This window comes from Sus scrofa, chromosome 1, assembly GCF_054392235.1.
Source record: "Sus scrofa isolate SSC_HxYL_T2T_F1_AM1 chromosome 1, Sscrofa_HxYL_maternal_Yorkshire_Landrace_v2.0, whole genome shotgun sequence".
NCBI lineage: Eukaryota > Metazoa > Chordata > Mammalia > Artiodactyla > Suidae > Sus > Sus scrofa.
In genome coordinates, this window is record NC_139383.1 from 82,828,245 (window position 1) to 82,853,317 (window position 25,073).

General features: G+C 36.2%; 1 protein-coding gene across 25 annotated transcripts in view; it reads left to right on the forward strand.

Annotated features, from left to right (window-relative positions):
- SNAP91 (synaptosome associated protein 91) overlaps positions 1-25,073 on the forward strand; it is a 157,622-nt gene that overhangs the window by 86,432 nt on the left and 46,117 nt on the right. For all 25 annotated transcript variants that reach the window (XM_021091696.2, XM_021091727.2, XM_084963950.1 and 22 more), the window contains exons 11-13: positions 2,174-2,201; positions 11,032-11,141; positions 13,362-13,477. In XM_021091696.2, the coding sequence (XP_020947355.2) occupies positions 2,174-2,201; positions 11,032-11,141; positions 13,362-13,477 (254 nt within the window). The remainder of the gene's footprint in view (positions 1-2,173; positions 2,202-11,031; positions 11,142-13,361; positions 13,478-25,073) is intronic.

The following is a 25,073-nucleotide window of genomic DNA, read 5'->3' on the forward strand; positions in this document are numbered from 1 at the left end:
ACTTTGGCAAGATATTTACTTCTCTGAGCTTCACAGCCCTTAGATTTTAATCAGTGATGAACGATGCTTTGTAAAAGTGATGTCCCCAATTGGGAGCACCTCTGGCTCTACCGTTTTGATGAAATCCTGGCGCTGGTCCATGTAAACAGAGGCCACACATCCTGACATGTTAGTTGTATATAAAATAATCCTGAAGATGTTTGGTTAATTTTTGTTTAAGATGTTTGGTTAATATATTTTGGTTAATATGGTTATCTGATATAAAACGAGGTAGGTTCCTTTCCTTCAAAGAATTTAGCATTTAGTGGAGCAGGCAGACAAATAAGATACAGAGCAGTAAATGGGATGTTAGTGGAAGAGAAATAATGAGGGATTTTTTTTTTTTTCTTAATCCATGGTATAACTATAGTGTCACTTAGTATTAGCAAGAGCTTGGCAAACTGATTCTTGTGCCAGTTATGGTATTTTATACTTTGGTTTGAGCATGGTATTCTTTAACAGCAGATAAAGAAAGTCTATCATTTTTACTATATCTTTATTTTACTTTAGAGTATAGAATATGTTAGAGTTTTTATGTATTAGTTTGAAACTATAGTTCAAAAAGTTCATCCTCAATTATCTTTTTTGTATTAGTATTTCTCTTTGTGTCAGTACCACTAAGAACTGGCTCAAGAAAATTGCTTAAGAAACACATGAATTCCAGTTCATTTATTCTTAGAAAGTGGCCATGTTAGATGGCTTCTATGTTTTATTTGCAGAGTTAAGGCTATTACTTTCTTGGATTTTTATTTGGTCTTAACCTCCTTTTCCACATAGAGGGGGAGGATGGTAGGAGTGGAGAAATTATTAACCAAAAACTCATTAGGGAATTTTCAACTTTAGTACTAGACTTTTAGGCTTCAGGTTTCTGAGATACAGAAAATACTGATTCCAAATTATTTTGGTAGACCCTTGATGAGCAATATGGACAAACACATATCCTTTTCTTCATAGGATATGTTCCTCTGACAATAACAGCCTAACTACATGTAACCTAATGTAGTTTACTCTTCGGCTCTTATCTTCATTATATAACATAAGTCTCTGTGAACCCTTGCTTTCATGTTCATTTTAAGTAAAAACTAAATTTAAACAGGATATGGCAGGCGTGTGTTTGCAAATGAAGTTGAACATAAGCGGTATTAATCTGGCATATAATGTGGTTAAATTTCTTTTGCTCCATCCACTAAAACACAAATTCATGATACGGTATAAAACTCCATTTGCTAAATCTCTGCTAATTTTATTTTACTACTGCCACATGTGATATGTTCTGTGTTGATAAGTAGAAAGTCATCCGTGCCATCTTATTGGATCCTGGACGATAGGCTTCTTATGTATTTTGCTCTTCATTTTGTTTTATTATTAATGTATCTTCCACCAACTCAGGTTAGTAAAATCTAAGCTGTTTAGGCAGTTGTTTCTGAAGCATTTTGCTAGAAATTATATACAATAATCTATAATAATTTAACTTTTTAAAAAAGTGTTCCTTCCTGATTTTCCCTCACTCCTTTGGAAACAGTCATTGAAGTTACTGTTCTTTTACAAGCTCCCACGTTCTAATGGGATAATGGGAATATTTTTGTAGATAGTTTTCATTACAGCATGAGAAAAGACAGAGAAACTCTAGGGGTATGCATATAGAAGCTGAGACACATTCCAGGCATGGGGCCTGTAAGGGATCTTTTTTATTCCAGTGTTCTTTTTATGCATCACAGTTATGATTAAATGAATCCCAATGTACTTTAATGAGTTTTCTAACTTTTTTAATATAATAAGCCAGAGGGTATTTTTTTAATTCTATAGAGCATTATTTTTCCCAAGTCTTGGAAAATTTTTAAAAATTCCAATTTGAACAGTTTATTTTTGGTGGACATAGGCAGTAAAGGTCAAAGAATGGTGAAGCTAGATTTTGATTTCAAGAATTTTTAGTGTTAGAAATTAAGTGGATGGAAAACATGGGAAGCAGATGTCATAATTCAGTAAAGATAAAAATTATTTTTTAAAAATAGTTTACCCATTACTTAAAAAGTCTGTGTGTAAACAAGTTAATATTTGATTAAACATCAAATTTAAATGCTTTTGCAAATATATTCATGTATATTCAGGTTTAATTTTTTTGGTTGCCTTTTAGATCTGGTGCTCCCTCTCCACTAAGTAAGGTAAGTTTATTTTTTGGTTTTGTTTTGACCATTTTAACAACTTTTGATGGTACAGTTTGGTGGCATTAAGTGCATTCATTGTTGGCCAACCATTGGTAGCATCCACTTGGAGAACTTTTAAATCTTGCAAACTGAAACTCTATGCTTTAAACATTAACTCTCCATCTCCCACTACCACCACCACCACTCCTCCACCACCACCGTAGCTCTTGACATCTACCATTCTACTTCTATCTCAATGAATTTAACTACTCTAGGTGCCTCAAATATAGATGGAATCATTCAGTATCTATCTTTTTTGTGACTGGCTTATTTTACTCAGCATAGTACCTTCAAAGTTCATCCATGTTGTAGCCTATGTCAGAAATTTCTTTTTAAGTCTGAATAATATTCCTTTCTATGTACATACTACATGTTGTTCATCCATCAGTGGTCACTTAGGTCATTTACACATTTTGGCTATTGTAAATTATAATGCTGTGAACATGGTGTACAAATACCTGTTCAAGGCCCTGTCTGCAGTTCTTTGGGGTATGGACCCAGAAGTGAAACTGCTGAATCATATGGTAATTTTATTTTTAGTTTTTTGAGGAAAGGTAAGGTAAGTTTTTATGTATTCTCTTTTCTATTAATTTCTCAGTCTACTGGGGTAATACAACATTGTCTACTTAATCCTCATCTGGATTAAAATTTTTTCAGTAGGAGATATTTTCATGCAGTTATGTTACAACTGAAAACAAATGTATCAGTGTAACATTTTCCTGGTTACAAAGCACTTCCAGTACTCTGAATCATAGCCCTGTGAGATAAATAAGACATATAACATTGTACATATTTTGATAGAGAAACCATTTGTTCATGGGTAACCTCAAAAGCATGCCTTTTAGACAGTCTACTGAAATAACTCAAAGCTCCTTCACCCCCCTCTCCCTTTAGCATCTTGAAGGAGAGGATTAGGGTTGTCAGTGACAAGAGTATTTACTTCTATAGGTCAGTAGTCCACATTTGCCATTGTATTTTTCAGGCAAAAATGTAATAAACATGCTCTTTCCTCTTAGCAGATTGCTGTTATTATAGATATGAAGGATAGCATTATGACTGCTCAGGGTACCCAGACACCCTGAAATGTGCCAATATCTGGCTGGCTGCCTACGAGTCCCTCAGGAAGCTTGAACAATCACATAAACAAACAAACAATCAAAGCTCCGTGGTGTTTCTGATACAAAGCTGGTTGTAAAGTCATTACGTCTGTGGAAAAATGCCAACGTATGATGGCTGGGTAGAGTGCGGTAAAATTACAGCATCCTTTGGGATGGTCTGTTTCTACATTTTGGCCAAATCAAAATTTGACTTTTTCTGCTGGTAATAATCGGATTATTTTGGTTCTGTTCCCTTACCTCTCTCATTTCTTCAGAGCTTATCGTTATAAGGCAGTTTTTAATGAGCCTTGGAAGACCTTCATTTCTGCATTTATGTTGGTAGATTCACTACTGTCATTAAGTTCTCCTGGGTGTTTAATAGACATCGCTTCCTAAGCTTCTCTGCACATGTTGGCTTTTTTAAAAAACCCACTAATTTCTTTCAGAGATGTCAAAGTTCACAGTGGATGGCATGTAAATTAATTTTTGTTAGTCTTTTTTCTTTTTAAAAAAGTTTTAGTGAAATATAATTGATTTACAATGTTGTGATAATTTCTGCTATACAACGAAGTGATTCAGTTATAAATATTCACATATCCATTCTTTTTCAGATTCTTTTCCCATATCGATTATCACAGAATATTGGGTAGAGTTCCCTATGCTATATAGTAGCTCCCTGTTGTCCAGTCATTCCATATGCTATATTCCACACTGTGCCAGTCCCAAGCCCCCAATCCGCCCTTCCTCTCACCTCTCCCATTCGGTAACCATAGTTTGTTTTCAAAGTCTGTGAGTCTGTTTCTGTTCTGCAAATAAGTTCATTTGTATCCTTTTTTAGATTCCACATATAAACGATATCCAGTATGAGATTGTCTTTCTCTGTCTGACTTACTTCACTTAGTATGATAATCTCTAGGTCCATTCTTTTTTATGGCTGAGTAATATTCTATTGTATATGTATATATACCCCATCTTCTTTATCCATTCCTCTGTCAGCAGACATTTAGGTTGCTTCCATGTCTTGGCTATTTTAATTAGTGCTGTTATAAACATTAGGGTGCATGTATCTTTTTGAATTATGATTTTCTCCAGATATATGCCCATGAGTTAGATTGCTGGATCACATGGTAGCTCTATTTTTAGTTTTTTGAGGATCCTCCATAGTATTTTCCATAATGGTTGTAGCAATTTACATTCCCACCAACAGTGTGGAAGGGTTTTCTTTCTTTCTCTCTTCACCCTCTGGAGCATTTATTGTTTGTAGCCTTTTTTGATGATGGCCATTTTCTGACTGGTATAAGGTGATATCTCATCAGAGTTTTGATTGACATTTCTCAAATAATTAATGATGTTGAGCATCTTTGCATGTGTTTTTTGCCATCTGTATATCTTCTTTGGAGGAATGTCTGTTTAGATCTTCTGCCACTTTTTTTTGACCATATGGAAGGATTTTTTATGTATAAATCATGTCATCTGCAAACAGCAACAGTTTTACTTCTTTTCCAATTTTAATTCCTTTATTTCTTCTTCTCTGATTGCCATGGCTAGAAATTCCAAAACTATTTGAATAAAAGTGGCAAGAGTGGACATCCTTCTCTTCTTCCTGATCTAAGCAGAAATTCTTTCAGTTTTTCACCATTGAGAATGATGTTAGCTGATGTGGTTTTTATTATGTTGAGGCAGGTTCCCACTGTTCCCCCTTTCTGGAGTATTTTATCATAAATAGGTGTTGGATTTTGTCAAAAGCTTTTTCTGCATCTACTGAGATGACCATATAGTTTTTATTCAATTTGTTAATGTGGTGTATCACACTGATTGATTTGAGGATATAGAAAAATCCTGTATTCCCCCCAATTAGATCATGGTGTATGATCCTTTTAATATAATGTTGGATTCAATTTGCTAGTAGCATTTTATTGAGGATTTTTGCATCTATATTCATCAGTGATATTGGTATAATGTTTTTGGGGTCTTTTGTTTGGGGATAAGGGTGATGATGGTCTCATAGAATGAGTTTGGGAATGTTCCTTCCTCTGCAACTTTTTGGAAGAGACTAAGAAAATATGCATTAACTCTTCTCTAAATGTTTGATAGTATTTGCCTATGAAGCCATCCAGTCCTAGACTTCTGTTTTTTGGAAGCTTTTTAATTACATTTTCAATTTCAATACTTGTGACTGGTCCATTCATATTTTCTATTTATTCCTGGTTTAGTCTTAGAAGATTGTACTTTTCTAAGAATTTGTCCATTTCTACTAGGTTGTTCATTTTATTGGTATATAGCCACTTGTAGTAGCCTCTTATGATCCTTTGTATTTCGTGAAGTCCATTGTAGCTTCTTTTTTCATCTCTAATTTTATGGATTTGAGCCCTCTCCCTTTTTTCTTGATGAGTCTGGCTTAGGGTTTATCAATTTTTATTAATTTTTTTCAAAGAACCAGCATTCAGTTTGTTGATCTTTTCTGATGTTTTCTTCATCTCTCATTTATTTTTCATCTGATATTTATGATTTCTATCCTTCTACTAACTTTGAGTTTTGGTTTTTCTTTTTTTTTCTTCTTTTCCTAGTTGTTTTAGGTGTAAGATTAGGTTGTTTATTTGAGATTTTTCTTGTTTCCTGAGGTAAGCTCATATTGCTGTAAACTTCCCTCTTCGAACTGCTTTTGCTGCATTCCATAGATTTTGGAACACTATGTTTCCATTTCATTTTCTCTAGATATTTTTGATTTCCTATTTGATTTCTTCAGTGATCCACTGGTTTAATAGAATGTTGTTAGTCCCCACGTGTTTGTGTTTTTTGCGATTTTTTTTCTTGTAGTTGATTTCTAGTCTTATTGCATTGTTATTGGAAAAGATACTTGATTTGATTTCAATTTTCTTAAACTTACTGAGACTTGGTTTGTGACCCAGAGTGTGATCTATCTTGGAGAATGCTCCATGTGCACTTGAGAAGAATGCATATTCTGCTGCTTTGGAGTGGAATGTTCTCTAAATATCAAGTCATCTGGTCTAATGTGTGATTTAAGGCCCAAGTTTCCTTACTGATTTTCTGTCTGGAAGATCCGTTTGTTGATGTAAGTGGGGTATAAGTCCTCCACTTTTTTGTGTGTTTGTCAATTTCTCATTTTATGGCTGTTAGCAATTGCCTTATATATTGAGTTACTCCTATGTTGGGTGCATATATATTTATAATTGTTATATCTTCTTGTATTAATCCTTTGATCATTATGTAAAGTCTGTTTTGTCTGATATGATTATTGCTACTGCAACTTTCTTTTGATTTCTATTTCCATGGAATATCTTCTTCCATTCAGTTTATATGTGTCCCTAGAACTGAAGTGGGTCTCTTGAGGGCAGCATATATATGGGTATGTTTTTTGTATCCATTCATCCCATCTGTGTTTTTGGTTGGAGCATTTAGTCCATTTACATTTAAGGTAATTATTGATATGTTATGTTCTTATTGCCATTTTGTTAATTGTTTTGGTTTGGTTTTGTTGGTCTTTTTTCTTCTCTTCCTTTTTTGTTCTCCTCTCTTATGGTTTGATGACTATTTTTAGCATTGTATTTGGACTGCTTTTTCTTATTTGGGTGTGTATCTATTGTATATTTTTGATTTGTGGTTACCATGAAGTTTTGATATAGGAATCTTACATATATATACACACACATACATACATACACAAGATTGTTTTAAGTTTCGGGTCTCTTAATTTCATGTTTTAAGTTGCTGGTGTCTTAATTTCAAATGTGTTTCCAATATCCTGCATTTGTACTCTCTTTCTCATGATTGCTGGTTTTGATATCATATCTGTGTGAGGATGATTTCCTACCATTACTATGTTCGCATTTACCAGTGAGTCTTCTCATTTATAATTTTCTTGTTTGTAGTTGTGGCCTTTTCTCTTCCACTTAGAGAAGTGCCTTTAGCATTTGTTTAAAGCTGGTTTTGTGGTGCTAAATTCTCTTAGCTTTTGCTAGTCTATAAAGCTTTTGATTTCTCCATCAAATCTGAATGAGAGCCTGCTGGGTAGAGTATTCTTGCTTTTAGGTTTTTTCCTTTCACCACTTGAAGTATAGTGTGCTACTCCACTCTAGACTGCAGAGTTACTGCTGAAAAATCAGCCGATAACCTTGTTGGGTTTCCTTTGGATGTTACTTGTTGCTTTTCCTTAGTTGCTTTCAGTATTTTCTTTTTATCTTCAATTTTGATCAGTTAAATTAATTTTGATCAATTTTTCTTTAATTTTTGGTCAGTCTCAGGGTGTTCCTGCTTGAGTTTATTCTGTATGGGACACCCTGTACTTCCTGGACTTGAGTGAATGATTCCTTTCACATGTTAGAGAAGTTTTCAGCTATTATCTCTTCAAATATTTTCTCCAGCCCTTTCTTTCGTCTCCTTCTGGCACCCCAATAATGCAAATTGGTGTATTTAATGTTGTCCCAGAGTTCTCTTAGACTGTCCTCATTTCTTTTCATTCTTTTTTCTTTATTCTTTTCCAGGTCAGTGATTTCCACATCTGTCTTCCATCTCACTTATCTGTTCTTCTGAACCCTGTATTCTGCTGTTGATTCCTTCTAGTGAATTTTTCATTTCAGTTATTGCATTGTTTAGCTCTACTGTTCTTTAAATATTCTATTTCTTTGTTAATACTTTTTGTGATTTCTTGATCTTTGCCTCTAGTTTTGTTTTGTTTTGTTTTGTTTCTGAGATCTTGGATTATCCTTATGATCATAACTCTAAAGTCTTTTTCAGGTACGTTTCTTATTTCCACTTTACTTAGCTGTTTTTCTGGGATTTTGTCTTATTCCTTCATCTGGAGAGTATTTATTGCCTTTTCATTTTGTCTAGCTCTCTGCATTTGTGGTCTCCTTTCTGCAGACTGTAGGGTTGTAACCTCTCTTGCTTCTGGTGTCTGTCCCCTTGTGGATGAAGTTGGTACAGGGGCTTGTGGCAGGCTTCCTGATGTGAGGGACTGGTGTCTGCTCACTGGTGGGTGGAGCTAAGTCTTGTCCCTCTGGTGGGTGAGACTGTGTCACTGGATGTGATTAGAGGCAGCTGTGTGCCTGGGTGGACTTTAAGCAGCCTGTCTGCTGATGAGTGAGTCTGTGTTCCCACCCTGTTTGTTACTTGGCCTGGGGCTTCTCTGCACTAGTGAGTGAGGCCATATTTTTCCAAAATAATGGCCTCCAGGAGAGCTCACACAGATGATTATTTCCTGGGACCTCTACCTCCAGTGTCTTGCCTCTACAGTGAGCCACAGCACCCCTGCTTTCCCAGGAGACCCTCCAAAACCCACAAGTAAGACTGTCCTAGATTCTCATGGGGTCCCTGATTTGCCCTGGGACCCTTTGCACAGGAAACTTTGTGTGCACACTCCAAGAGCAGAGTCTCTCTTTCCTGCCACACCAAATGATGTGGAGCTCCTCCTCCCAGTGCCAGACCCCAAGGCTGGCAAACCTGACATGGTGTTCAAAATGCTCACTCCTATTGGAGAGCCTCTGAGATATTGTTATTTTCCAATCTGTGAGTCATTTGCATGGCAGATATAGCATTCCTTATACTGTGAAAACACCCCTCCTACTGTCTTCTTGTGGCCTCTTCTTTGTCTTTGGGAGTAGGATAACCTTTTTGGTAGCTTCCAGTCTATTTTTTTGGTGGTCATTCAGCTATTAGTTGTGATTGTTTGGTCTTGGTCTTTAGGCATTTCACTTGTCATTACGTCTTATTTCCACTTACAGAACTAAGTATTGGGACTAGTTTGAGATGTTTCATTAATCTTTCTTTCATGAATACATGGCAAATTAAATATACCAAACAAAAGAAAATAAAATTAGGGTAGTTACTTGAGAGTTGCTTGCTTCCTATTCCAGTGTCTTTCTGTCTGAGCCTGGGAGTCCACCCAGACCTCAAGGAAATATTTCTGTTTAGGTCACTTGGACTCTAAATACCCACTAGGCATTTTCTTTGTGTGACCTACAGAATTTAAGAAATGATCCATCTCTATCATGCACTGCATGAAAAATCCATTCTCTTGGTGTTACCATGAAATAGCTCTGAGGATATTGGAAATTCCTACCAAGTCACTGAACTTTAGGCTAGCTATGTCCCTGGACTACCAAAAATTGCTTATCAACAAAGCCTTCTTTGCTTTCTATTCTTGAATACACCTTCTGTGCTAGAGAAGAGCTTTGTATTGGCATCTAACATAGGACCTAGTAGAGTTCTAATCTCCCCACTTGATGGAATTACTAAATTCAACTTTGACCCATTCCTTTTATCTGAAAGAATTTGTTTCAACTGCTTCACTTATTAAAAAAAAAGCTGTTGTTATATATTCTCATGCCAAGAAAGTCACTGTGAGCTCTGACTCTTAATCTGAAGATGTTATGGACTAACTTTTCTGGACTTGATCTATAAATTCCAGTGATGTATGACAACTACTACAATTGTCTTTTTCTACTTTAATAATGTTATAATAAGAAATTTAAATTAAAAAAATAATTGGGATATTTACTAATCAAACTTTTAAAAATATAGATTAGCTGACTGTTAAGTCCTCTTCTTAAACCAGCCTAGACAGTAAATGTAGGTTTTATTTCACTTTTTTAGTTTTGTCTATTTCACAATAGTGATAGGCTATCCTCAAGCTGTCAGTGACTTGAATCTTCTTTGGGAATTATTCTCTTCCATATATAAACTATTTCCTAAGTTAGATCTGTAGATTTTAAAGGCATCTGAGAAGACTACAGGAAATGTCTTTAGGATGTGGAAAAGAAAATAATGGCCTTGGTTTTATAGCAATCATTACAATTGATTTTATTTATTTATTTTGCTTTTTAGGGCTGCACCCATGGCATATGGAAGTTCCCGGGCTAGGGGTCGAAGCAGAGCTACAGTTGCTGGCCACAGTCACAGCCATAGCAACATGGGATCCAAGCTGTGTCTGCAGTCTACACCACAGTTCATGGCAACACTGGATCCCTGATCCACTGGGCAAGGCCAGGGATCAAACCCACATGTTCATGCACACTAGTCATATTTGTTTCCACCAAGCCACAGAGGGAACTCCCAGATATTTTTTTTTTTCATTTTTGGCAGCTAGCAAGACCTTTCTCACTAATTTTTTTGTTGTTGTTTAGAAAATATATTTGGCTTTAATTTTATTTTATTTTTTAAATTGAAATATAGTTGATTTATAATATGGTAGTTTCTGGTGTACAGCAGAGTGATTCATACATATTTTTTCATATGTATATATTCTTTTCCAGATTATTTACCATTATGGGTTATTATAAGATAGTGAATACAGTTCTCTGTGCTGTACAGTAGGAACTTGTTTATTTTATATATAGTAGTGTGTATCTCTTAATCTGAACCTCCTAATTTATTGTTGGACTTTTATTTTAAATACATGCATACAAGTCACTGCCCTGTTAGGCCAAATATTTTTTTCATAATTTTATATAAATTACATGTAACTTTAAAAATTTGAAACATGTTTGACCCAATATTGCTTATTTATCACAATCCTCAGTTTCAAATTTTCTTGAGGTTTTTTTTTTTTTCTCCCGTGAGGAGTTACCTAAAAATTTCTGGTAACAGCGTGGGTCTGCACTGTGAATTCCCTGTTGCCTTGTGTCCTGTAGACTCGAATTTGACCAGAGTGTGCTGTGCATCTTCCCTTTCAGTCTTCTCCAGCCACAACTGTTACATCGCCTAATTCTACACCAGCTAAAACTGTTGACACATCCCCACCGGTTGATTTGTTTGCAACTGCATCTGCAGCTGTCCCAGTCAGGTTAGTTCATGAAAATGCAGTACAACATATTAATATTTTGATTAGGTTTCGTTTTATGTATTGAACCCAAATGATTTCACAAAATGAAATGTAATCCTAGTAAAAATGTGACATTTTGCATTATTTTTAGGTACACAAAGTAAGTTTTTCTACACCTGGTATGTTTATTTAGGCTTGTACCTCTCAAAGCAGAAGAAAGACCTGAGCTGTAGAAACCGCCTTGTTGCTCACACATTGGGAAAAGGATGTGGGAAAATGATGCACACACCACAGAATCAGATATTATGGAAAATATTTTCTAAAACTAGTTTCTTCTTGTGTGAAATTTAAAGGGTGTCTTAAAGTGCTATGAAATGAAGTGAAATGCTTGCAGTTGTAGGCCATGTAGGTGGTGCAAATGAGGAACTCAAACTCTGATGGTAGGAAGAAACCATCAGGATGTTCCTCATTGTTTTGATAGTGCCTAAAGTTCAGAACACTAGTGAGAAAGGTGGGCTTGACTATAATTCCGTCAAGTTTCCAGGCTGCCTAAAATGAAGCCTGAACTCATAAAGGTTTCCTCAGATAATAATTTTAAGTCAACTCTTTGGATTGTTAGCCTTGAGCGGATTCTCATCTCATTTTGTAGTATCTCTGACTCTGATTATGAATTTCCTGTATTTGGAGACTTGAATTTTGACCTGAGCAATATATCCGCATAATGTACCTGTGTTAAGTGTGTACATTACCTTCTACTTGCTTGATTCTGCATAATATAATCACAGGCTTGGGAAAACCAAGTCCTTTCTGCCTCTATACTAAGATAAATTGCTTCTTAAAAAAAGCTTTGATTCAGGTCTTAATAATAAATAGGTGTCCCTATTCTGGCTCTTAGAGCAGTTGTATTTATGAAATTAGACCTCAGAACCAGGCAAGTTTCAGGAATCTGAAACTTATTTTTAAAGCAGCAAAATCCCTTTTTCAAAAGAATATTACTTGGAGTTCCCTGGTGGCTCAGTGGATAAAGGATCCAGCATCATTGCTGCTGTGGCATGGGTTCAGTCCCAGTCCCGGGAACTTCCACAAGATACGAGTGTTATCTAAAAATGGAAAAAGAAATATTACTTGGAAAATCAATGTTTAAAAAAGATAAAGACAGAGCTACTGTTTATGAAAAGGGGTAGGGAACGTAGGGTGGCTTGATACCTGGTCTGGCAGCCTTTAGACCAGTGTTCGTTAAACCTGAATGTACAGTGAAACACCTGGAATCATGTTAAAATGAAGATTCTGATGTAGGAGAAATGGGGTAGGTCTTGGATTTTGCGTTTCTAACAAGATTCCAGGATGCTGCTAGTTTGTAGACCATGCTTTGAATAGTAAAGTTCTAGGCTGCTCCATGGAACATCTGCAAGTGGTGGAGCTTTGAAAAGCACAACCCCAACTGAATGAGTAAAAAATAGAGAATTATTTTTACACGAGGCCCTGTATAGGCAAACTTGATGTGTTATAGTTTAACTTGGAAAGTAAGTACAAAAGTGATTCTTCATTTTATTATTTCTTGGTTTATAAATAAAATCTTCTTCTCAAAACAAGAACTATTTACCATATTACAAAAAATACAAAAAAAACTTTAAAAAATAGAGATAAGGAAAAAATTACCAATAAGCTTCATACCTTTAATATTTGGAATATGTTTCCTTTTGTCACAGTCCTCATGAGCAGCATTTCAAGTGCAACCCAGTGGATATGGGGTAATTTTAAACATGTTTAAAATTATCCCTTAGTTTGAGGCATTTAGATTTTAGCTTTTAATCTCTGCTCTATAATTTTTGTTGAGTGACCCATATCTTGAAGCATGGTTTTAACTTTGTTATATACAGAGCAAGATTTGGCAAACTTATGGACCATAGATCAAATCTAGCCCACTGTCTGTTTTCGTAAATAAATTTTTATTGGAACAAAGGCATGCTCATTTGTTCCATATTGTCTATGACTTATTTCATGCTGTACTGGCAGAGTCGAGTAGTGAGAGAGACTGTCTAGCCTGCAAACCAAAAATACTTAGCATATGGCCCTTTACCAAAGTAGCTTGCCAACTCTTGGTATGGAAGAACATATGCTATACTGCTGTACTTTCCAAAATATTATTGGATTTAAAATATCCAAAATCTGTGAAGTTTTCTGTCCAAGTCTTTACCTTATAAAATTTTTAAATCTGATTTTAAAATATTTTCCTTTCAGCACTTCTAAACCATCTAGTGATCTCCTGGACCTTCAGCCAGACTTCTCCGGAGGAGCAGCAGCAGCCGCGGCACCAGCACCACCACCGCCTTCTGGAGGCACCACTGCGTGGGGAGGTGAGTCAAACCAGAGAGCCATGCCATTTTTCCTATTTAGTTGGCTTTTTTCAGGCTATAACTATTATACTTTACCTTCTGGTTGTCCAAAATTATGCTAGAAACTCAAGGAGAAAATGCTAAGAATGGCATCAATTGATTGAAATGTATATTGAGAGAAAAGAGTGAAAGATACATAATACAAACACAAGAGAGTCATAAAATACAGTTAAAATACTCAAGTAATCATATAGTTTTTATTTTAAAAGTTGGAATGATGGTAGTATTTTTCTTTGCTATTCTCAACTTCTGGTTATTTTTAGCAATTACTCTCTAGAGATCCAGACCGAAGAAGATGGGTGTACCCATGAACTGAGGCGATAACTCAAAGGCAGCATTTTGAATTTGGTTTTATCCACCTGTGATCTCCTTCATGGATTCCTTTAGGCCTGAATTGGGTTTTATTAGCATTGTATTTGACTTCATGTAGTTGAAACCTGGGATAGATTCTTGTCTGCACCAGAAAAGATCCATACGAACCTGATTAAGGTTACTCATATGGAAGTGCTTGATTTCCATTTTATTTCTGACTCTTAGGGAAAAATTAAACTTTTATACGTATTTGATTAAAAAGCATGTTGAATACCAATATAAAAGTTAATTACTGCTTAATTCTCAAAGCTTCACAGAGTTGGTGTTAAATATCTTACTTTACTTCATCAAACTAAAAAACAAAATGTTTTTTACATTTGAAAATGTCTCATCCACTGTAGAAACAACACAGGCAATGATATAAGCAAGGTGGTGGATAGGAGGTGTCCCATCATAGGATGTCCCATCTAGAAGGTGGTCCCTTTACACAGCAACAATAATTTGGCAACCATCCACAGTTAAAAGTGCCTTCATGGGAGCTTTGGGATCTAGATGGGAGGTTGTAAAATCCAAGTAGAGCCCAAAACCAAGAAGGGTTGATTTGAAAAAACAAGCCTACACCCAGGTGGGAGACCCAACAACCTTGGTCCTGGTGACAGACCTGGAAACATGGCCATGCCCCTGTGGACTCTCCAGTCCTGTTTGGCGTGATCCTGCCATCAGCATCATCTGCCAAGGGACTGAGAAAGAGCCATGCTTTCATGTCTTGAGTGACAGGCCTCCTAATCTTGGTCTCTGCTGTGGACCCTGAAACTGCCTGTGACCCAGCTCCAGCCTCTGTCAGTCATAGTCCAGGAGCAGTCCTGCCTGCCCAGGGACACAGTGGAAGATACATCTGTCTGTGCCACCAGGAGCAGGCCCAGATCCTGAAGGAGCCTTATGATTAGGCTCCTGTCCTACCAAGCCTCAATCAGGGAGCAGTCATGTCCACCTAGGGATCTTGTAGGAAGATACACCCATCCATGCCCCTAAAGGTATTGCCTGAGACACATTATATAATCAAATCACCAGTGGATATCTATACATCTACATCCCTATAGACCTGAATCCTAACCATAGACCTTAAAGCAGCCCTCTGACTAGATTCAGTCCCACTTAGCTGCAGTCCAGAGCTAGTCCTGCCCAGCCAGAGAACCAGGAGGAGCTACATAAACACATACCTGATAACCCACCACCTCTGCACCCAACTTCAGACCCTGAAGTGGACTGTTGTCCCAGCTCCAGCCCTACTAACCAAGGTCTTGAAGGCAGCCCTTTCCACCTCAAGACTAGGAGGCAGAATCCACACCCACCCAAGCCCTGGTAATAGGCCCACCAACATGGACGTTATAGCAGACCCAGCAGCAGACACATGACCTAGCCCCAACTCCACTCAGCTGCAATCCCAGAGTCAGTATCGTCAGTGCATGGACCTGATAGGAGGTCTTTACCTTCCAAAACTAGTGGTTAAAAACAGGAAGAGGTGGAGTTCCCAGCGCGGTGCAGCAGAAACAAATTTGACTAGGAGCCATGAGGTTGCTAGTTTGATCCCTGGCCTTGATCAGTGGGTTAAGGATCCAGCATTGTTGTGAGCTGTGGTGTAGGTCACAGACGCAGCTTGGATCTAGCATTGCTGTGGCTCTGGCATAGGCCAGCAGCAACAGCTCCAATTAGACCCCTAGCCTGGAAACCTCCATATACCATGGTTGTGGCCCTCAAAAGGCAATAAGACAAAAAAACTAAACTAAACTAAAAGCAGAAAGAGATGTTTGCTCCTTCAAATGTGCAGACACCAATACAAAGAATACAAAGAATTAGGCAAACAAACATGTCACTGCCAAAGGAAACTAATAAAGGTCTAGTAACTTACCCCAAAGAAATGGAGATCTATATGAATCATGATAATGAATTAAAAATAATCATATTAAAGAAGCTCAATGAGAACCAAGAAAACACAAGTAGACAACAAAATGAAATCAAGAAAATTATATATGGACAAAATGAGGAAATAGAAACCATAAAAAAGAAAGCCTGGACATTTGCAAAGGCACAGTTTTGTATATGGAATCAATGGGTACCTGCTGTATAGAACAGGGCACTCTACTGAATGTTCTGTAATAATCTATATGGGAACAGATATGTGTATATTTATGGCTGAATCACTTTGCTGTACAGCAGAAATTAATACAACATTGTAAATCGACTGTACTTAAAATTAAATAAAAAAGAAATCTTGGAGCTGCAGAATATATTGACTGAACTGAAAAGAAAAACTTAGTAGAGAGCTTCAGTGGAAGACTTGATCAGACAGAATAATGAATCAGCAAACTCAAAGCTAGATCATTGGAAAATAACCAATTAAAGGAACAAGAGGAAAAAATGTGAAGCATACAGGGCGTTTGGGATGCCATAAAATGAAATAATATATGCATTATAGGAGATCTAGAAGAAGAAAGAGGAAAAGACAAGATATCTTATTTAAAGAAACAATGGCTGAAAACTTCCTAAATCATGGGAGGAATATGGAAAATCTCCAAAAGGTATTACCCGAAACACATTATATAATCAAAAAATCAAAAGTCAAAGTCAAAGAGAAAACTTTTAGAACAAGAGAAAAGCAACTGCTCACATACAAGGGAACCCTAATAAGGCTATCAGTTTCTTAGCAGGAAACTTGCAGACCTAGAGTAAGTAGCATGATATATTCAAGTATCGAAAGAAAAAAACTGCCAACCAAGAGTACTCTACCAGGCAAAGCTGTCCTCCAGAAATGAAGGAGAGAAAAAGACATTACCTGACAAACAAAAGCAGAGACAATTCATTATCAGTAATATTACAAGAAATACTAAAGGGATTTCTTCAAGATAAAACAAAAGGATGCTAAGTAACAGTGTAAAAACTGGGAAAGCACAACCCTTGAACAGCATGGGTTTGAACTGTCTGTGAGAGTCTGCTTATAGACACATTTTTCTTCACTAAATATGTAATACACAACTAAACAATTCATAGTTGGTTGAATCTGTACAACTGTCAATGTGGTCGACTGACTGTAAATGTAGAGATGGGTTTTTGACTACATGCAAGGTTGCTTCCTAACCCCCTTATTGTTACAGGTCAGCTATATAAAATGCACTGGTAAAGGTCAATGTATAATCAAATTCAGAATACTCTCAATACTGTAAAGGTGATGGTAAATCACTTTTAACCCTGGTGTGAAGTTGAGAGACAAGAGAATTTAAAATAACTAAAGCTACAAGAATTTGTTACTACATATACAGTATAAAAAAATGTAAAGTGTGACATCAAAACATAATACATGGAGGGTAGAGAAAAGTAAAAGTGTCACATACTTTTTGTATGTGATTGAAGTTAGGCGGTTATCACGTTAAAATAGACCATTAAAACTCTCAGAGGTTTTATGTAAGTAAGCCCCATGGTAAACACAAAGAAAAAACCCCTAGTAGATACTCAAGATAAAGAGAAAAGAATCAAAACATATCACTAATGAAAATCATCAAGTCACAAAGGAAAACAGCAAGAGAGGAAGAAAGAAACTACAAAAAGGTCAGAAAACAGTAAGCAAAATGACAGTAGTAAATCCTTATCTATAAATAATTACTTTAAATGTAGTTCAGCAGATATGGAAAAAAAATAAGATGCAACAACATGGTGCCTACAAGAAAACCCTTTCAACTTTAAGGACACACATAGACAAAATAAAGGAGTGGGGAAAAAATTTCAGTCAAAACCTATTACAAGAGACAAGGAACATTGCTCAATAATTATTTTTTTTAAATCAGTTCAACAAGAGGAAATAAACATCAGGACACTTAAATATATAAAGTAAATGTTAACAGAACTGAGGGGAGAAATAGACACCCATGTAGTAATAGTATGGAACTTCATTATCCCATTTTAAATCATTGATAGATCATTCAGAAAGAAAATCAATAAGGAAATAATTTCTATACTACAAAGAAAAGCTCTGATTACATACTACTTGCAAATGAATTGAACTCTTATGCTGTAGTGATTTTTTTGAATAGTTTAATCCTCTATCAAAAGTGGCAATTTTGAGAATATTTAATAACTGTCCCCATCATCCTATAATAGGGGCTTGCTTTCATAGTAGCAAAAATTTTACATAAAATAAGGAATAAGTAACATAAATCATATTTCGTCTAGAAAAATAAGATTTTGAGACAAAAATCTAAGGTTTCCAAGAGTGGAAAAAGTTTTTCAACCTTAATTATCCAGCATTATGCTTAATCATTATACATTTTCGCAGGAAATTTTACCTTCCATCTTCCATCATATCATTCCTGTCACCCTTCATCCAAACAAAACACTAGTTAAAAGCAAGGAACTAATATTTTAATCTTTTATACTTCTTTAAAAATAAATATTTTTATCTCTCTCTCCTTCTAGTGCACATAAACAGTCTTCTCCTTTCCCATGTACCAAATATATGGTATAAATTATCCTTCTCCTGTCATAGACAATAGAAGGTTTGGAAGCTATTAAATCACATGGCTCTTAGCTCTTTACTAAGTCACACTGTAGCTTGAAATAGCCTTTGATAAGGACAAGGCTGGGGAGAGCCCCACTAAGGCCAGGAGAAGAGAGAAGCCAAATCTACCTGGATACTGATGATCCACTTTGGTTTTTCATTAATATTTTTAGGATGTGATGTGGTGTAACAGTTGTATTGGACCAAGTCCTGTTGGTTTGAGGAATTATTGGAAGGACCTTCTACTTACAATTTGGGACCTAGACACCTAACAGTAGAAAATACCTTAGCCTTAAGTCAATATAGATCCTTTTTGCTAGTTATTCATTAGGCATACACTGTAAAATTTAAAAACTCTTTCTAATGTCAAGCCCTTATGTGCTGTAATTTTCTATTGTTGTGAAATATGTGAGGTTTGGTTAGGAAGAGCCTTGATGATCTGAGGGTATCTGTAGAGTGCTTTACGTAATATTTATTGGGTTTGCAGATTGCATAGTTAAATGAATGTGATTATTTTTTTCTTCTGGTTTTGTTGAAATATCACTGGCACACAGCACAGTGTCAATTTAAGGTGTACAACATAATGATTTGACTTACATACATCATGAAATGATTACTACAGTAAGTTTGGTGGACATCCATCATCTCATATAGATACAGAATTAAAGAAATAGATAAGAACTCTTAGAATTTACTTTGTGATAAGAACTCTTAGGATTTACTCTCAATAACTTTCGTCTATAACATACAGCAGTGTTAATTGTCATGGTGTATATTATATCCCTAGTACTTATAACTGAAGTTGGTACCTTTCTACCACGTTCATCCAATTCCCCCTTGACTCATCCCTTGCCTTTTTTTTTTTTTTTTTGTCTTTCAATATCTCTTTCTTTTTTATTTTTTTTTTTAAATTTTCCCACTGTACAGCAAGGGGGTCAGGTTATCCTTACATGTATACATTACAGTTACATTTTTCCCCTACCCTTTGTTCTGTTGCAACATGAGTATCTAGACATAGTTCTCAAAGCTATTCAGCAGGATCTCCTTGTAAATCTATTCTAAGTTGTGTCTGATAAGCCCAAGCTCCGATCCCTCCCACTCCCTCCCCCTCCCATCCCTTGCCTTTTATAAGCACAAATCTGATCTCTGTTTCTATGAGTTTGTTTGTTTCTAAAATATAATTGACCTAGAATGCTAAATTAGTTCCTATTATGCAAAATAGTGATTTACTCTTTCTGTACATTTCAAAGTGATCACCACCATAAGTCTAGTGATGATCTGTCACCATACAAAGATATTACCTATTATTTGACTGTATTCCCCATGGTATATTTCATCTCTGTGACTATCTGTTTTGCAGCTAGAAGGTTTTACCTCTTATACTCCCACACCTGTTTCCCTCCTACCCCCAACCCCGTCCCCTCTGACAACCACCTCTTTGTCTCTGTATCTATGACTCTACTTCTATTTTGTTATGTTTGATTGGTTTATGTTTTAGATTCCACATATAAGTGAAATCCTATGGTATTTGCCTTTATCTGACTTATTTCACTTAGCATAATATCCTCTAGGTCCATTCATGTTGTCATAAGTGAGAAAATTTCATTCTTATGGATGAGTAGTATTCCATTTTATATATATGCACACACTACATATTCTTTAGTCATTCCTCTATTGATAGGCTCTTAGGTTTCTTCTGTGTCTCAGCTATTGTAAGTAATGCCGTAATGAACATAGGGGTGCATATGTCTTTTCCTTTTTTTCTTTTTTTCTTTTTGTCTTTTTCTAGGGCCACACCCTTTGCGTATGCAGGTTCCCAATTGGAGCTGTAGCTGCCAGCCTACACCAGAGCCACAGCAATGCCATATCTGAGCCACATCTGCAACCTACACCACAGCTCATGGCAATGCCGAATTCTTAACCCACTGAGCAAGGCCAGGGATCAAACCCACACCTCATAGTTCCTAGTCAGATTTGTTAACCACTGAGCCATGATGGAAACTCCGCATATGTCTTTTCTAATTAGTTTTTATTTTCTTTGGATAAGTACACAGGAGTGGAATTGCTGGATCATATGATAGATCTATTTTTAATTTTTGGAGGAATCGCCATACTGTTTTTCTTAGTGTCTGTACCAGTTTACATTCCCACCCACAGGGCATGAGGGTTCCCTTTTCATCACATCCTCATGAACACTTGTTATTTGTTGTCTTTTTGTTAATAGTCTGTCTGACAGGTGTGAAATGTCTCATTGTGCTTTTGATTTTAATTTCTCTGGTGATTAGTGATGCTGAACCTCTTTTCATGTGTTGGCCATCTGTATGTGGTCTTTAGAAAAATGTCTATTCAGGTCCTCTGCACATTTTTTTTTTTTTTTGGTTTTTTAGGGCCACACCCATGGCATGTGGAAGTTCCAGGCTAGAAATCAAATGGGAGCTGCAGATACCAGCCTATACCACAGCCACGGCAACATGGGATCTGAGCTGCGTCTGTGACCTACGCCACAGCTCACTGCAATGCCAGATTCCCAACCCACTGAGTGAGGCTAGGGATCAAGCCTGCACCCTCATGGATACTAGACAGATTCGTTTCCGCTGTGCTGCAACAGGAACTCCCCTCTGCCCATTTTTAAATCAGATTGTTTTTTCTGATGTTGAATTGTATGAGTTCTTTGTATATTTTGGATATTAACCCCTTATCAGATACACCATTAGCACGTATCTTCTTCCATTCAGTAGGTGACCTTTGCATTTTGTAGATAGTTTCCTTCACTGTGCAAAAGCTTTTTAGTTTAATGTAGTCCCATTTGTTTATTTTTGCTTTTGTTTCTCTTATCTGAGGAGACATTTTCAAAAAGATATTCTGAATTGAAGACCAGTGTCAAAGGGCATACTTCCCATGTTTTCTTCCAGAAGTTTATGTTTCAGGTCTTACCTTGAAGTCTTTAATCCATTTTGAATTAATTATTGTACATAGCATGAGCATGTAGTCCAGTTTTATTCTTTTGCATGTAGCTCTCCAGACTTGCCAACACTATTTATTGAAGAGGCTGTCTTCTATCCATTGTATATTCTTGACTCCTTTGTCATAGATTAATTGCCCACATAAGTGTGGATTCTTTCTGCTAGTTTGCTGTTAGTGTATGTGGATTCTTTCTGCTAGTTTGCTGTTAGTGTATGGAAACTGAACAGATTTTTGTATATTAATTCTGAACCCTACAACTTTACTGAATTTATTGATGAACTTAGTAGTTTTCTGGTGGCATCTTTAGGATTTTCTATGTACAGTATTATGTTGTCTACAAACAGTGACAGTTTTACTACTTCCTTTCTAATTTGGATTCCTTTTATTCCTTTTCCTGATTGTCTGATTGCTATGGCTAGAGGTTCCAATACTATACTGAATAAAAGTGGCAAGAGTGGGAATCTTTCCTTTATTCCTGAAATGCTTTCAGCCTTTCATTGTTGAATATGACATTATCATATGAGTTTATCATATGCGGCCTTTATTATGTTGAGGTAGCTTCTCTCTTTGACCACAGGAAGTGTTTTTTATCATAAATGGATGTTGAATTTTGTCAAAAATTTTTTCCATATATGTTGAGATGATCATGTGATTTTTATTCTTTGATTTGTTAATGTGGTGTAGCACAATGATTGATTTGCAAATATTGGACCATTCTTGCATCCCACTTGATCATGGTGTGTGATCCTTTTAATGTATTGTTGAATTCACTTTGCTAATATTTTTTGACAATTTTTGCACTATGTTTATTAGTTATATTGGCCTTGCAGTTTTCTTTTTTCATGATATATTTGTCTGCTTTTGGTGATGCAGACGAAGGTGATGGTGCCATCATATAATGAGCTTGGAAGTGTTCTTTCCTCCACATTTTTTGGAATAGTGTGAGAAGGATAGGTGTTAATGCTTCAATAAATATTTGGTAGAATTCACCTTGGAAGCCACCTGGTCCTGTACTTTTGTTTATTAAAAGATTTTCTTTTTACAGATTCAGTTTCTTTACTGGCAGTTGGTCTGTGTGTATTTTCTATTTCATCCAGATTCAGTATAGTGAGATTGTCCATTTCTTCTAGGTTGTCCATTATTTTTATTTATAACTGTTTGTAGTAATCTCTTATGATCCTTTGTACATCTGTGGTGTTATATAATTCTTTTCATTTCTGATTTCATTGATTTGGGTCCTCTCTTTTTTCTTGATAAGTCTGACTAAAAGTTTATCAATTTTATTTACTTTTTCCAAAAGAAAACTCTTAATTTTATCGATCTTTTATTTTGTTTTTTGTTTATTATTATTTTTTAATAGTTATTTCCCCAATACAGTTTTTTTTCTACTGTACAGCATGGTGACCCAGTAACACATACATGTACACATTCTGTTTTTGCACATTATCATGCTCCATCATAAGTGACTAGACATAGTTCCCAGTGCTACACAGCAGGATCTCATTGCTAATCCATTCCAAAGGCAATAGTTTGTATCTATTAACCCCAAGCTCCCTAACCACCCCACTCCCTCCCCCTACCCCTTGGCAACCACAAGGCTGTTTTCCAAGTCCATGATTTTATTTTCTGTGGAAAGGTTCATTTGTGTCTTACATTAGATTCCAGATTTAAGTGATATCATATGGTATTTGTCTTTGTCTTTCTGACTTACTTCACTCAGTATGAGAGTCTCTAGTTCCATCCATGTTGCTGCAAATGGCATTATGTCATTCTTTTTTATGGCTGAGTAGTATTCCATTGTGTTTATATACCACTTCTTCCTAATCCAATTGTCTGTCAATGGACATTTGGATTGTTTCCATGTCTTGGCTATTGTGAATAGAGCTGCAGTGAACATGCAGGTTCGTGTGTCTTTTTAAGGAAAGTTTTGTCCAGATTTATGCCTAAGAATGGGAATGCTGGGTCATATGGTAGTTCTATGTTTAGATTTCTAAGGTATCTCCATACTGTTCTCCATAGTGGTTGTACCAGCTTACATTCCCATCAACAGTGCAGGAGGGCTCCCTTTTCTCCACATCCCCTCCAGCATTTGCTATTTGTGGACTTATTAATGATGGCCATTCTGACTGGTGTGAGGTGGTATCTTGTGTTAGTTTTGATTTGCATTTCTCTAATAATGAGGGATGTTGAGCATTTTTTCATGTGCTTGTTGGCCATCTGTACATCTTCCTTGGAGAAGTGTCTATTCAGATCTTTTGCCCATTTTTAAATTGGGTCTTGGGCTTTTTTGCTGTTGAGTTGTATAAGTTGCTTGTGTAGTCTAGAGATTAAGGCCTTGTCAGTTGCATCATTTGAAACTATTTTGTCCCATTCTGTAAGTTGTCTTTTTGGTTTCTTTTTGGTTTCCTTTGCTGTGCAAAAGCTTTTCAGTTTGATGAGGTCCCATGGGTTTATTTTTGCTCTTATTTCTGTTGCTTTGGGAGACTGACCTGAGAAAACTTTCATAAGGTTGATGTCAGAGAATGTTTTGCTTATGTTCTCTTCAAGGAGTTTGATGGTGTCTTGTCTTATATTTAAATCTTTCAGCCATTTTGAGTTTATGTTTGTGCATGGTGTGAGGGTGTGTTCTAGTTTCATTGCTTTGCATGCAGCTGTCCAGGTTTCCCAGCAATGCTTGCTGAATAGACTTTCTTTTTCTCATTTTATGTTCTTGCCTCCCTTGTCAAAGATTAATTGACCATAGGTGTCAGGGTTTATTTCTGGGTTCTCTATTCTGTTCCATTGGTCTGTATGTCTGTTTTGGTACCAGTACCACACTATATTGATGACTGTGGCTTTGTAGTATTGCCTGAAGTCTAGGAGAGTTATGCCTCCTGCTTGGTTTTTGTTCCTCAGGATTGCTTTGGCAATTCTGGGTCTTTTGTGGTTCCATATAAATTTTTGGATTGTTTGCTTGAGTTCTGTGAAAAATGTCATGGGTAATTTGATAGGGATTGCATTGAATCTGTAGATTGCTATGGGTAGTATGGCTATTTTTACAATATTAATTATTCCAACCCAGGAGCGTGGAATATCTTTCCATTTCTTTACATCTTTAATTTCCTAGATTAATGTTTTATAGTTCTCAGCATATAAGTCCTTTACTTCCTTTGTCAGGTGTATTCCCAGGTGATTTTTTGCGGTGCAGTTTTATAAGGTATTGTATTTTTGTATTCCTTTTCTAATATTTCATTGTTAGTATACAGAAATGTGACTGATTTCTGAATGTTAATCTTATACCCTGCTACTTTGCTGAATTTGTTGATCAGTTCAAGTAGTTTTGGGGTTGAGTCCTTAGGGTTTTCTATATATAGTATCATGTCATCTGCATACAGTGAGAGTTTTACCTCTTCTCTTCCTATTTGGATGCCTTTTATTTCTTTTCTTTGTCTCATTGCTGTGGCTAGGACTCCCAATACTATGTTGAATAGCAGTGGTGAGAGTGGGCATCCTTGTCTTGTTCTAGATTTTAGTGGGAAGGCTTTCAGCTTTTCTCCATTTAGTATTATATTTGCTGTGGGTTTGTCATAAATGCCTTTGATTAAGTTAAGTTATATTCCCTCTATACCCACTTTGGTAAGAGTTTTGATCATGAGTGGATGTTGGACTTTGTCAAATGCTTTCTCTGCATCTATTAGGATGATCATGTGGTTTTTTACTTTTTTTTGTTAATGTGGTGTATGATGTTGATTG